The 15,000-nt window shown below is 47.0% G+C and overlaps 1 protein-coding gene and 1 long non-coding RNA gene across 2 annotated transcripts in view; one reads left to right on the top strand and one right to left on the bottom strand.

The window, feature by feature from the left end:
- LOC138859533 (probable serine/threonine-protein kinase clkA) overlaps positions 1 to 4,389 on the bottom strand; it is a 6,092-nt gene extending 1,703 nt beyond the window's left edge. The window contains exon 1 of the mRNA XM_070115073.1: positions 4,307 to 4,389. Within this exon, the coding sequence (XP_069971174.1) occupies positions 4,307 to 4,389 (83 nt within the window). The remainder of the gene's footprint in view (positions 1 to 4,306) is intronic.
- Positions 4,390 to 6,268: 1,879 nt separating this feature from the next.
- Positions 6,269 to 7,470, top strand: LOC138866222 (uncharacterized). The gene is made up of 3 exons (XR_011399536.1): positions 6,269 to 6,470; positions 6,874 to 7,059; positions 7,245 to 7,470. It is a non-coding gene; the product is annotated as an uncharacterized lncRNA (long non-coding RNA).
- The last annotated feature ends 7,530 nt before the right edge of the window (positions 7,471 to 15,000 follow it).

Here is a 15,000-nt window from a genome sequence, read left to right as displayed (position 1 = left end):
TCGCCAAAAACCAAAGACCTCCACAATGTATACGTTCCGGTCAGTAGAATGACGAGCGATAACAATAGTCTTCAAAGGGGGCGGGGCTTAAAGCGATAAGGCGATTCGGCGCAGGAAACGTTTGATGCGAGCAAACGTTTTGTGTCGCGGGACATGTGTGACGTATTGTTCGTTGCGCTGGATTACCGTGTTTGGGGTCGGTGGAGGCGGAGTTCCTGCGCTCTGAGTTCGTTTTGTGGATCTCTCTCTATCTGTTTATTTTATTATCTCTCTCTCTGTCTATCTTATTATTATTATTGTATTATTATTATTATTATTATTATTATTATTATTATTATTATTATTATTATTATTATTATTATTATTATTATTATTATTATTATTGTTGTTGTTGTTGTTGTTATTATTATCATTATTATTATTATTGTAATTATTATTATTGTAATTATAATTATTATCCATATTATAATTATTATTATTATTGTTATTATCATTATTATTATTATTATTGTTATTATTATTATTATTATTATTATTATTATTATTATCATTATTATTATTATTATTATCATTACTATCATTATTATTATTATTACTATTATTTATATTATTATTATTATTATTATTATTATTATTATTATTATTATTATTATTATTATTATCCTCCATTTTCCTTTCTCCCTCCCTCTTTCCCATTTCCCTCTCCCTCCTCCTCTCCCATCTCCCTCCTCTTCATATCCCTCTTCCTTCCCCATCTCCTTACGTTCCTTTTCTCTCTCCCTTTCTTTCTTCTCTCTCTCCTCCTCCTCCCTCTTCTCCTCCTCCTTCTAATTCTTCCTTTCTTCCTTCCTCTCCCTTTCACCCTCTCTTTCCTTCTCTATTACCCTCTCCTTGTCCCTCTCCTCCACTCCCCCCCTCTTCCTTCCTCTCCCTCTCCTTCTCCATTCATTCTCCCTTTCCCTCTTCCTCTCACTCTCCATTTCTCTTTCCTTCTCCTTTCCTTTCCCTCTCTTCCTCCCTCCCCCTCTCCCTCCCGATATCTCTCCGATTCCTCTCTGCTTCTCCCTCTCTTCTACCCTCTCCCTCTCCCACTCCTCCCCCCTTTCCCTCTCCCTCTCCCTCTACGTCTGTCTTTCCCTCTCCCTCTCCCTCACCTTTTCCCTCTCCCTCTCATCCACCTTCTCTCTTTCCCATTCATCCACACTCTCCCCCTCTTCCTCTCCCACTCTCCTTCCCTCTCCCTCTCCCACTCTCCTTCCCTCTCCCTCCCCCACGCTCCTTCCCTCTCCCTCTCCCACTCTCCTTCCCTCTCCCTCTCCTTCCCTCTCCCTCTCCTTCTCCCACTCTCCCTCTCCCACCCTCCTTCCCTCTCCCTCTCCCACTCTCCTTCCCTTTCCCACTCCCACTCTCCTTCCCTCTCCCTCTCCCACTCTCTTTCCCTCTCCCTTTCACTCTCCCACTCTCCTTCCCTCTCCCTCTCCCACTCTCTTTCCTTCTCCCTTTCAATCTCCCACTCTCCTTCCCTCTCCCTCTCCCTCTCTCCTTCCCTCTCCTTCTCCCTGTCCCACTCTCTTTCCCTCTCCCGCTCCCACTCCCTCTCTCCTTCCCTCTCCCTTTCACTCTCCCACTCTCCTTCCCTTTCCCTCTCCAACTCTCCTTCTTCCCTCTCCCTCTCCCTCTCCCACTACCACTCTCCTTCCCTCTCCCTCTCCCACTTCCCTTCCCTCTCCCTCCCCCACGCTCCTTCCCTCTCCCTCTCCCACTCTCCTTCCCTCTCCCTTTCCTTCTCCCACTCTTCTTCTCTCTCCCTCTCCCACTCTCTTTCCCTCTCCCTCTCCCACTTTCCCTCTCCCTCTCCCACTTTCCCTCTCCCTCTCCCTCTCCTTCTCCCACTCTCCTTCCCTCTCCCTCACCCTCTCTCCTTCCCTCTCCTTCCCTCTCTCCTTCCCTCTCCCTCTCCCTCTCCCACTTTCCTTCCCTCTCCCTCTTCCACTCTCCTTCCCTCTCCCTCTCTCCTTCCCTCTCCCTCTCCTTCTCCCACTCTCCTTTCCTCTCCCTCTCCACCCTCTCTCCTTCCCTCTCCCTCTCCCTCTCCCTTCGTGTTCCAGCGGATGGCCACGCAGTCAAGGGAAAACAATTGCCGGATGCTCTTAAATGAGTTTTGTCAGCGTCGCATTGGCTCGACCCGTTTTTAATGCGGAGCGTCCCAAGTTTGGTCCGGATCCCCCACCCCCCTACCCCTCCCTCTCTCCCTCCCTCCTCGTCCCTACCCCAAGTTTGGTCCGGATTCTCCCCTCCTACACCTCCCTTCCCCCTCTCTCTCTCCTCGTCCCTACCCCAAGTTTGGTCCGGATCCCCCCTCCTTACCCCTACCCCTCCCTCCCTCCTCACCCGCCCCCCTACCCCTATCCCTCCCCCTCCCTCCCTCCTTGTCCCTACCCCAAGTTTGGTCCGGATCCCCCCTCCCCCCCTACCCCTCCCTCCCTCCCTCCTCGTCCCCACCCCAAGTTTGGTCCGGATCCCCCCCTCCCTACCCCTACCCCTCCCTCCCTCCTCACCCCAAGTTTGGTCCGGATACCCCCCCCCCCTACCCGTCCCTCTCTCCCTCCTCGTCCCTACCCCCACCCCAAGTTTGGTCCGGATCCCCCCCTCCCTACCCCTCCCTCCTTCCCTCCTCACCCCTATCCCCGTCTCCTCTCTTTTTTTCCGTTGTCTGTTTCGTGTGTCTGGTCTTGTCTTGTCGTTTTGTTTCTATTTTTTTGTCTGGTTGGCTTTCCCCTTGGGAGGGCTGTCTGTTTAGCTTTCTGTCTGTTTGTTTGTCTCGTTCTGTGTCTCTTGTATGTTTGTCTATCTAGCCATGTTTTTTTTCGTCTGTCTGTCAATCTAGCTATCCATTTCCTGTCTGTCTGTCTGTCTTTTGTCTGTTCATCTGTCTCTTTCTTTGCCTTTTGGTCTGTCCCTCTATCTATCTACCATTGCTGTCTGTCTGCTTAGCTCTCTATTTCATTTTCTAGATAGATAGATAGATACAGAGATAATTAGAGACAGAGATAGATAGATACAAAGATAGATATATTGATACAAAGATAGATGGATAGATAGATACAAAGATAGATAGGTAGACCGATATATACAAAGATAGATAGATAGATAGGTACAAAGATAGATAAATAGATACAAAGATAGATGGGTAGATAGATACAAAGATAGATAGATAGCTTTAGCGGAGGAAATCAGATAGATACAAAGATAGATAGATAGATTTAGCGGAGGAAATCAGATAGATACAAAGATAGATAGATAGATTTAGCGGAGGAAATCAGATAGATACAAAAATAGATAAATAGATAGATACAAAGATAGATACAAAGATAGATACAAAGATAAATAAATAGATAGATACAAAGATAGATACAAAGATATAGATAGATAGATATAGCGATAGATATAAAGGTATATAGACAGAGAGATACAAAGATAGAGAGAAATATGCTTATTGACCACAAATTTCATACTGTACAAAAATGAAGCTAAACAGTAACGTAATGACAGAAAAGCTTCAAATAAAACACGGTTTTTATATTCATTATTCACAGTCCACAGAAACATAAATCACAATAAAGACGTTTTTGCGGATACAGTGTCATTTTGCGAAAGATACATCAGAACAATTAATAGAAGAAGCACAGTAAAACAAAAGTAAGTTGCACATTAAACAAAACGAAATGAAATGGTGTAAAAGATAGTTATACTAACATATATAAAGATAAACTCTACAAAAAAGTTTTTGCTTATAAGGAAAGATGTATGTGGCTTAACGCATTAAAACACAAGAAATGCCATCACAGTATTATGCTGGAAATAATAGAACACTACAAATTAATCACAAAAGCAAGAAACCTTAAAAAAAACTAAAGAAAAAACGCAAGACATCAAATTACTGTTAATTAATGCAATACCGCATTTTTATCATGATCGGAGAGGTTATAATGTTCACTGTTAATTAAGCAAAAAACATAACTAAATGAATCGATAAAAAGGTAAAATTAGCTTTTAAAAATCTGTCAGTACCGTATGTACGCGTGACAAAAACACTGGAGAACTCGCAGTCATCTATCAACTGTTGTTCTGTGTGAAAACTCTCGGTGTTATGTGTTATGCGTGAAAACTCTCGGTGTTATGTGTTATGTGTGGAAACTCTCGGTGTTATGTGTTATGTGTGAAAACTCAGCGTTCAGATATGCTGAGTACGAGGGCAGTCTTGAAGAGCAACAATTACATGTAAGGTCGCTTTTATTGTACGCACACGAGCACAACCTCGCCTCTATGGGCACACTGTCTTGATACTGCCGATTCCACCTCCTTGTCTTCACTGCCATCTTCTGCCATTTAGTGCGAAATTGGGTCAGCGAAATTCATTACATACTATTCAGAATGTTTTTTATGAATATGAAGCTCGTGAACTATTAAGTTAGGGTTAGAAAGTCGGTGGAGACGCGGTTCAACTCAAGGTCTATTTAAGTTCTTAGATAGACCTTGGTTCAACTGGTCTTGTGCGCGCAGGGCTGAGTGCAAGCGCGCCTATCTGGACAAAAATCGCATCACTTTGGTGCCAAATCTGGGGCAAAGGGAGCCAGCGAGAGCGTCTATTTCCTCGGGAATCTCCGGGCTTTCCAGAGTGCAATTTCTAATTATTGTCTGTAATTCGCTTTGAGATTTTATCACTACGCATAAAGTCAACAAAAGTTATATTAGATTTTATATAAAGCATTTAGAGTTAATAATCACAAAATTCATTTTCCATTACCAAAAAAAACAAATAAACTGGTTATAATATTTGAATCTGTGAGTCGGTTGCCATGCTTCTTAATTTTAAAAATATACGCCATGAAACACGAAACTATGGTGAAACAGGGAAGAAGTCCTTGCGTTCCATGTTGCTGAAACGACAGACTATGCGCAATGTTCTTCAAGCGAGAGGCATGTGCGGTCTCCTAGGGCGGGAAAGGCTAGTTCAATAGCAACTCGAGGAGGTGCCATGGCGTCTGATTTTGATGACGTCACAAAAGTTGCTGTTGCTATTCTATTTTTGGAAAGAGCGAATGGGGTTTATTATTCATTTTGGTCTTTTCAGCTTTCAAAAAGTGTGGAAAATAATGATTTCAGTGGTTATATTTAATCATCTGATTTTCATGTCACACAAATTATGATTGTATCTTTTGGAAAAAAAATCACTCAAGGCCAACAAGACTTTATGAAGTCAAAAACGCCTGAAATGCCATTGAAACTGATACTGATAGCCCGGCCTGGCATCCTACACATTAAATAAAATACCTTTCATTTATTCATTGAGTCCATGGAGGTAGTAATAAAAGTAGGTATACTTAATAACTTAATAATTCCTTCAAGCTGAGTAAAAAATACAGGGCTTTCGGTTTGACTCCCACTGCAAGCAATTGCACTTGAAAATCATTCATGCATAAACATAATCGACCACGCTTCTCATCCACATGGCTATTTCGATGACTGCTCAATGAAAAATATAACCATTAAAATCATTATTTTTTATCCTTTTTGAAAATTGAAAACACCAAAATGAATAATGAAGCCCCGTGTGTTTTTTTTTTCCGAAAATAGAATATCAACTTTTGTGACGTCATCAAAATCAGACGCCATGACACCTCCTCGAGTTGCTGCTGATCTAGCCTTTCCCCTAATAAGGCGATGTTTTTTGTAGTTAAAAAAAAAAATGGCTGGGCAATCGGACACAAGTCACCGCCCGCGAGGAATCAGACAGAAAGACGTAATATAAAAGCGTTCAAAAGTTACATCGATGTTGCGTGTGTCGCTGTCAAGCAAATCTCTAATATATTTCAGGAGACTGTCACGATTGCAAAGTTTGCGTGGATCTTTTAAGTGTCTGTTTTTTGTTTTCACATTTTCACTACCTCTGGCATCTTGCCTGAATGCGATATTTCCCCGTCATACGACAAATATTGTTTTTCTGTCAACTTTTGCACTGGCTCTTTTTTCAAATCACAAGCTACAATTGCTAATCACTAGAGTAATGTCGAATAAATCTATTTACATTATGAAACAATTTGAAAAGACAATCTGAAGTGATTATAATATAAAAGGAATTGGCAAATCCTCTTCTTGTAATTATATTATTAATAATGCAAGGCAACTCGATCCTCGTCGGTTTGTTTACATTTGTGAGCCATGTTCCCCCGTCCCCAACTCGACAGTGGACCGCAGCGAAAATTTATTTTGTATATTGAGAGGCCTATAGCTTCACCTGCCTGGTCGCGTCTTTCAGAAAGGTTTCTGATTGAAAATATGTGGCAGCATCGATATATCTGGGACCACAGCGATGCCACGTACGTCAAGAAAGGCCTAAAGACGAAGGCATATAATACCATCACTGAGACTCCGACAAAATTTTAAAGAACTGGCAAATGTCACAGCAGGTAAGCTTCTTTATTTTATTAATCATTATATACAAGGTTAGGCACTCATTACCTTTAAAAACTTCAATGCTGTGTAGATTTATTTTTTAGGAAGGCCCTGATAGCTTACAAGGACAGTATATTATTTTGTATTTAAAGTTCCTTCTCAGTCTCGTGCACATCTGGTATCGTGTAGAGAATGATAAAGTGCATACGTTACTACCAAAACAGACGAAGTCCGAACATATACACTGTGCATTTCATTAATTTCGACCAGAACCTTTTTATCTTATCTGCCGAATATATCGAGGAGACAATGTTTGCTGGGGGTGTTTCCATTAGAGAGTATTTAGATATAGGAAAAGTGTGTTTTAAGCTAAACAAAATTAATAATAATGCGAGCAATATGTTTATTATCTTTCAGATCAAGTGCGGTCAAAATGCAATAACTTAAGAACATGCTTCTCCCAAGAGCTAAGTAAAACACAAGCAACGCCAAGTGGACCCTCAGGAGGCTACCGGCCCAAGTGGAAACTGTATGACTCTTTCCTTGATCAAGGATGCTGGCAACATCCATCCCACTGTATTGACCCAGACTGTACCTTTCCATGTGAGTATAGGATTTCTGACATTTTTTCTTGCTAAAAGGGAAGATAAGTATAGTTATCGAATGCTCACAGTAATTAACACACGTAAATTAATATTTGAAATTTCTAATCCAAGAACATCGATTGTGAATGCTTGTTACAGTGTATATGTATATGTATATTGACTTTTTATTTACCATTTCATTAGGGAACTCTCCAGCCAAGAATATACTCAGCAGTTCCTCCGAAGCCCCTCTCTCAGACATACTCCGTGGCTGATTCACCCCCAGTGCCTTCACAAGCAACTGTATTGGCTCAATCACCACCGACCTCACACACAAGATCCAGCACCCCAGGCCCTTCACCCTCATCCACACTTTCGCCAACGCCCCCACCGATTTCGCTAATAGAGGTCATTAATTCTGAACAAAGGCCAAGGAAGAGGTGTAGGTTACTGTCTGAACAAAGCCCAAGGAAGAGGAGTGTGTCACAGTCTGAACAAAGACCAAGGGAGAGGAGTAGGTCACAGTCTGAACGAAGCCCAAGGAAGAGGAGTAGGTCACCGTCTGAACGAAGCCCAAGGGAGAGGAGTAGGTCACCGTCTGAACAAAGCCCAAGGGAGAGGAGTAGGTCACAGTCTGAACGAAGCCCAAGGAAGAGGAGTAGGTCACCGTCTGAACAAAGCCCAAGGGAGAGGAGTAGGTCACCGTCTGAACGAAGCCCAAGGGAGAGGAGTAGGTCACCGTCTGAACAAAGGCCAAGGGAGAGGAGTAGGTCACCGTCTGAACAAAGGCCAAGGGAGAGGAGTAGGTCACCGTCTGAACAAAGGCCAAGGGAGAGGAGTAGGTCACAGTCTGAACAAAGCCCAAGGGAGAGGAGTGTGTCACAGTCTGAACAAAGCCCAAGGGAGAGGAGCAGGTCACCGTCTGAACGAAGCCCAAGGGAGAGGAGTAGGTCACCGTCTGAACAAAGGCCAAGGGAGAGGAGTAGGTCACCGTCTGAACAAAGGCCAAGGGAGAGGAGTAGGTCACCGTCTGAACAAAGGCCAAGGGAGAGGAGTAGGTCACCGTCTGAACAAAGCCCAAGGGAGAGGAGTGTGTCACAGTCTGAACAAAGCCCAAGGGAGAGGAGCAGGTCACCGTCTGAACAAAGGCCAAGGGAGAGGAGCAGGTCACAGTCTGAACAAAGTCCAAGGGAGAGGAGTGTGTCACAGTCTGAACAAAGCCCAAGGGAGAGGAGTAGGTCACCGTCTGAACGAAGCCCAAGGGAGAGGAGTAGGTCACCGTCTGAACAAAGGCCAAGGGAGAGGAGTAGGTCACCGTCTGAACAAAGGCCAAGGGAGAGGAGTAGGTCACCGTCTGAACAAAGGCCAAGGGAGAGGAGTAGGTCACCGTCTGAACAAAGCCCAAGGGAGAGGAGTAGGTCACAGTCTGAACAAAGCCCAAGGGAGAGGAGCAGGTCACCGTCTGAACAAAGGCCAAGGGAGAGGAGCAGGTCACAGTCTGAACAAAGTCCAAGGGAGAGGAGTGTGTCACAGTCTGAACAAAGCCCAAGGGAGAGGAGTAGGTCACAGTTTGAACGAAGCCCAAGGAAGAGGAGTAGGTCACCGTCTGAACAAAGACCAAGGGAGAGGAGTAGGTCACCGTCTGAACAAAGCCCAAGGGAGAGGAGTAGGTCACCGTCTGAACGAAGCCCAAGGGAGAGGAGTAGGTCACCGTCTGAACAAAGGCCAAGGGAGAGGAGTAGGTCACCGTCTGAACAAAGGCCAAGGGAGAGGAGTAGGTCACCGTCTGAACAAAGGCCAAGGGAGAGGAGTAGGTCACCGTCTGAACAAAGGCCAAGGGAGAGGAGTAGGTCACCGTCTGAACAAAGGCCAAGGGAGAGGAGTAGGTCACAGTCTGAACGAATCCCAAGGGAGAGGAGTAGGTCACCGTCTGAACAAAGCCCAAGGGAGAGGAGTAGGTCACCGTCTGAACAAAGCCCAAGGGAGAGGAGTAGGTCACCGTCTGAACAAAGCCCAAGGGAGAGGAGTAGGTCACCGTCTGAACAAAGCCCAAGGGAGATTAGTAGGTCACCGTCTGAACAAAGCCCAAGGAAGAGGAGTAGGTCACCGTCTGAACAAAGCCCAAGGGAGAGGAGCAGGTCACAGTCTGAACAAAGCCCAAGGGAGAGGAGCAGGTCACCGTCTGAACAAAGGCCAAGGGAGAGGAGCAGGTCACAGTCTGAACAAAGCCCAAGGGAGAGGAGTGTGTCACCGTCTGAACAAAGCCCAAGGGAGAGGAGTGTGTCACCGTCTGAACAAAGGCCAAGGGAGAGGAGTAGGTCACCGTCTGAACAAAGGCCAAGGGAGAGGAGTAGGTCACCGTCTGAACAAAGCCCAAGGGAGAGGAGTGTGTCACAGTCTGAACAAAGCCCAAGGGAGAGGAGCAGGTCACAGTCTGAACAAAGGCCAAGGGAGAGGAGCAGGTCACCGTCTGAACAAAGGCCAAGGGAGAGGAGCAGGTCACAGTCTGAACAAAGCCCAAGGGAGAGGAGTGTGTCACAGTCTGAACAAAGCCCAAGGGAGAGGAGCAGGTCACCGTCTGAACAAAGGCCAAGGGAGAGGAGTAGGTCACCGTCTGAACAAAGCCCAAGGGAGAGGAGTGTGTCACAGTCTGAACAAAGCCCAAGGGAGAGGAGCAGGTCACCGTCTGAACAAAGGCCAAGGGAGAGGAGCAGGTCACAGTCTGAACAAAGTCCAAGGGAGAGGAGTGTGTCACAGTCTGAACAAAGCCCAAGGGAGAGGAGCAGGTCACAGTCTGAACAAAGCCCAAGGGAGAGGAGCAGGTCACAGTCTGAACAAAGCCCAAGGGAGAGGAGTGTGTCACAGTCTGAACAAAGCCCAAGGGAGAGGAGTAGGTCACCGTCTGAACAAAGGCCAAGGGAGAGGAGTAGGTCACCGTCTGAACAAAGGCCAAGGGAGAGGAGCAGGTCACAGTCTGAACAAAGCCCAAGGAAGAGGAGTGTGTCACAGTCTGAACAAAACCCAAGGGAGAGGAGTGTGTCACAGTCTGAACAAAGCCCAAGGGAGAGGAGCAGGTCACAGTCTGAACAAAGCCCAAGGGAGAGGAGTGTGTCACAGTCTGAACAAAGCCCAAGGGAGAGGAGTGTGTCACAGTCTGAACAAAGCCCAAGGGAGAGGAGTGTGTCACAGTCTGAACAAAGCCCAAGGGAGAGGAGCAGGTCACAGTCTGAACAAAGCCCAAGGGAGAGGAGTGTGTCACAGTCTGAACAAAGCCCAAGGGAGAGGAGTGTGTCACAGTCTGAACAAAGCCCAAGGGAGAGGAGTGTGTCACAGTCTGAACAAAGCCCAAGGGAGAGGAGTGTGTCACAGTCTGAACAAAGCCCAAGGGAGAGGAGCAGGTCACAGTCTGAACAAAGCCCAAGGGAGAGGAGCAGGTCAGTCTGAACAAAGCCCAAGGAAGAGGAGTGTGTCACAGTCTGAACAAAGCCCAAGGAAGAGGAGTGTGTCACAGTCTGAACAAAGCCCAAGGGAGAGGAGTGTGTCACAGTCTGAACAAAGCCCAAGGGAGAGGAGCAGGTCACAGTCTGAACAAAGCCCAAGGGAGGGGAATGTGTCACAGTCTGTACAAAGCCCAAGGGAGAGGAGTGTGTCACAGTCTGAACAAAGCCCAAGGGAGAGGAGTGTGTCACAGTCTGAACAAAGCCCAAGGGAGAGGAGTGTGTCACAGTCTGAACAAAGCCCAAGGGAGAGGAGTAGGTCACCGTCTGAACAAAGCCCAAGGGAGAGGAGTAGGTCACCGTCTGAACAAAGCCCAAGGGAGAGGAGCAGGTCACAGTCTGAACAAAGCCCAAGGGAGAGGAGTGTGTCACAGTCTGAACAAAACCCAAGGGAGAGGAGTGTGTCACAGTCTGAACAAAGCCCAAGGGAGAGGAGCAGGTCACAGTCTGAACAAAGCCCAAGGGAGAGGAGTGTGTCACAGTCTGAACAAAGCCCAAGGGAGAGGAGTGTGTCACAGTCTGAACAAAGCCCAAGGGAGAGGAGTGTGTCACAGTCTGAACAAAGCCCAAGGGAGAGGAGCAGGTCACAGTCTGAACAAAGCCCAAGGGAGAGGAGTGTGTCACAGTCTGAACAAAGCCCAAGGGAGAGGAGTGTGTCACAGTCTGAACAAAGCCCAAGGGAGAGGAGTGTGTCACAGTCTGAACAAAGCCCAAGGGAGAGGAGTGTGTCACAGTCTGAACAAAGCCCAAGGGAGAGGAGCAGGTCACAGTCTGAACAAAGCCCAAGGGAGAGGAGCAGGTCACAGTCTGAACAAAGCCCAAGGAAGAGGAGTGTGTCACAGTCTGAACAAAGCCCAAGGAAGAGGAGTGTGTCACAGTCTGAACAAAGCCCAAGGGAGAGGAGTGTGTCACAGTCTGAACAAAGCCCAAGGGAGAGGAGCAGGTCACAGTCTGAACAAAGCCCAAGGGAGGGGAATGTGTCACAGTCTGTACAAAGCCCAAGGGAGAGGAGTGTGTCACAGTCTGAACAAAGCCCAAGGGAGGGGAGTAGGTCATAGTTTGAGCAAAGACCAAGGGAGAGGAGTAGGTCACCGTCTGAACAAAGGCCAAGGGAGAGGAGCAGGTCACCGTCTGAACAAAGGCCAAGGGAGAGGAGTAGGTCACCGTCTGAACAAAGGCCAAGGGAGAGGAGTAGGTCACCGTCTGAACAAAGCCCAAGGGAGAGGAGTGTGTCACAGTCTGAACAAAGCCCAAGGGAGAGGAGCAGGTCACCGTCTGAACAAAGGCCAAGGGAGAGGAGCAGGTCACAGTCTGAACAAAGTCCAAGGGAGAGGAGTGTGTCACAGTCTGAACAAAGCCCAAGGGAGAGGAGTAGGTCACAGTTTGAACGAAGCCCAAGGAAGAGGAGTAGGTCACCGTCTGAACAAAGACCAAGGGAGAGGAGTAGGTCACCGTCTGAACAAAGCCCAAGGGAGAGGAGTAGGTCACCGTCTGAACGAAGCCCAAGGGAGAGGAGTAGGTCACCGTCTGAACAAAGGCCAAGGGAGAGGAGTAGGTCACCGTCTGAACAAAGGCCAAGGGAGAGGAGTAGGTCACCGTCTGAACAAAGGCCAAGGGAGAGGAGTAGGTCACCGTCTGAACAAAGGCCAAGGGAGAGGAGTAGGTCACCGTCTGAACGAATCCCAAGGGAGAGGAGTAGGTCACCGTCTGAACAAAGCCCAAGGGAGATGAGTAGGTCACCGTCTGAACAAAGCCCAAGGGAGATGAGTAGGTCACCGTCTGAACAAAGCCCAAGGAAGAGGAGTAGGTCACCGTCTGAACAAAGCCCAAGGGAGAGGAGCAGGTCACAGTCTGAACAAAGGCCAAGGGAGAGGAGCAGGTCACCGTCTGAACAAAGGCCAAGGGAGAGGAGCAGGTCACAGTCTGAACAAAGCCCAAGGGAGAGGAGTGTGTCACCGTCTGAACAAAGCCCAAGGGAGAGGAGTGTGTCACCGTCTGAACAAAGGCCAAGGGAGAGGAGTAGGTCACCGTCTGAACAAAGGCCAAGGGAGAGGAGTAGGTCACCGTCTGAACAAAGCCCAAGGGAGAGGAGTGTGTCACAGTCTGAACAAAGCCCAAGGGAGAGGAGCAGGTCACAGTCTGAACAAAGCCCAAGGGAGAGGAGCAGGTCACCGTCTGAACAAAGGCCAAGGGAGAGGAGCAGGTCACAGTCTGAACAAAGCCCAAGGGAGAGGAGTGTGTCACAGTCTGAACAAAGCCCAAGGGAGAGGAGCAGGTCACCGTCTGAACAAAGGCCAAGGGAGAGGAGTAGGTCACCGTCTGAACAAAGCCCAAGGGAGAGGAGTGTGTCACAGTCTGAACAAAGCCCAAGGGAGAGGAGCAGGTCACCGTCTGAACAAAGGCCAAGGGAGAGGAGCAGGTCACAGTCTGAACAAAGTCCAAGGGGGAGGAGTGTGTCACAGTCTGAACAAAGCCCAAGGGAGAGGAGTGTGTCACAGTCTGAACAAAGCCCAAGGGAGAGGAGCAGGTCACAGTCTGAACAAAGCTCAAGGGAGAGGAGTGTGTCACAGTCTGAACAAAGCCCAAGGGAGAGGAGTAGGTCACCGTCTGAACAAAGGCCAAGGGAGAGGAGTAGGTCACCGTCTGAACAAAGGCCAAGGGAGAGGAGCAGGTCACAGTCTGAACAAAGCCCAAGGAAGAGGAGTGTGTCACAGTCTGAACAAAGCCCAAGGGAGAGGAGTGTGTCACAGTCTGAACAAAGCCCAAGGGAGAGGAGCAGGTCACAGTCTGAACAAAGCCCAAGGGAGAGGAGTGTGTCACAGTCTGAACAAAGCCCAAGGGAGAGGAGTGTGTCACAGTCTGAACAAAGCCCAAGGGAGAGGAGTGTGTCACAGTCTGAACAAAGCCCAAGGGAGAGGAGCAGGTCACAGTCTGAACAAAGCCCAAGGGAGAGGAGTGTGTCACAGTCTGAACAAAGCCCAAGGGAGAGGAGTGTGTCACAGTCTGAACAAAGCCCAAGGGAGAGGAGTGTGTCACAGTCTGAACAAAGCCCAAGGGAGAGGAGTGTGTCACAGTCTGAACAAAGCCCAAGGGAGAGGAGCAGGTCACAGTCTGAACAAAGCCCAAGGGAGAGGAGCAGGTCACAGTCTGAACAAAGCCCAAGGGAGAGGAGTGTGTCACAGTCTGAACAAAGCCCAAGGGAGATGAGTGTGTCACAGTCTGAACAAAGCCCAAGGGAGAGGAGTGTGTCACAGTCTGAACAAAGCCCAAGGGAGAGGAGTGTGTCACAGTCTGAACAAAGCCCAAGGGAGAGGAGTGTGTCACAGTCTGAACAAAGCCCAAGGGAGAGGAGTGTGTCACAGTCTGAACAAAGCCCAAGGGAGAGGAGTGCGTCACAGTCTGAACAAAGCCCAAGGAAGAGGAGTAGGTCATAGTTTGAGCAAAGACCAAGGGAGAGGAGTAGGTCACCGTCTAAACAAAGGCCCAAGAAGAGGAGTGTGTCACAGTTTGAACAAAGCCCAAGGGAGAGGAGTAGGTCACAGCCAGAACCCTTCGATGATGTGCGTGTCCAGGTTTTGAAGGCAATTCAGGAGTCAGGGAGAGGGATTTTTGCTCTAGTGTCGGCCAGTGTGTGTCCGAGTGGCTCTGGTCCCTATCCTCCTCACCTGCAAAGGCTTGTGGCTTCAGCGGTTTATAAAACCCTGGAAGAATTTGATCAAGACTTTAGTAGGTTTTTGGAGTAGTTTAGGAAATTATTCTCAATTTATAAAGAATAAAGAAGTGAAATACTTTCCGTGTATTTTTTTTATACCAAAGAAGCTATTCCAAGATTCGGTTTCGCCCTTCTGAAGTTAAAAGATACTTTTATTTGATACGGGAGAGTTGACAGGAATTTCAGTTTTGAACAATTTCCTTAGCACACATAAACATTATACATATATAGGATTACATATATGAAAGTGGGTACATGATAAAGTGGTTTCTTTTTTATAAGAAACCTATACTAAATACCCTCGTTTATTAGCTACTATTCCCTGTTCTGTTCTCATACGGGTGGGGGGGGAGGCATGGCTCACAGACACCAACACAAAGGTGAGGGACGAGTTGGCTTCCATTTTTGAATTATTATCTCATTATTTCATAATATCAATAAATTTGTTTTGCATTTTTATAGTGGTTACCAATCAATTAGTAGGTTTGGCTACAGTAAATTATTAAAATTCCTGTTACTATATGGTGCCAGGGGAGACAGTAATTCATTACAATGTCAAATGTCAACTTATAATAATGTTCTAAACCAGTCTAATCTTAAAGGATAGGTCGACTAACTTTAAGAGAAATTACAATTGTAGTCTCATATAAAAGATAGAAATACACTTGTTCATAAATCAAATTCCATACATATAGTTATGCGTATGTACACATGGCGTGTGTGTGTGCGTATGTGCGCGCGCATATGTGTA

This window comes from Penaeus vannamei, chromosome 3 (assembly GCF_042767895.1).
Source record: "Penaeus vannamei isolate JL-2024 chromosome 3, ASM4276789v1, whole genome shotgun sequence".
NCBI lineage: Eukaryota > Metazoa > Arthropoda > Malacostraca > Decapoda > Penaeidae > Penaeus > Penaeus vannamei.
The sequence above is the reverse complement of the archived record's forward strand: the minus strand, read 5'-3'. Positions and strand labels throughout refer to the sequence as shown.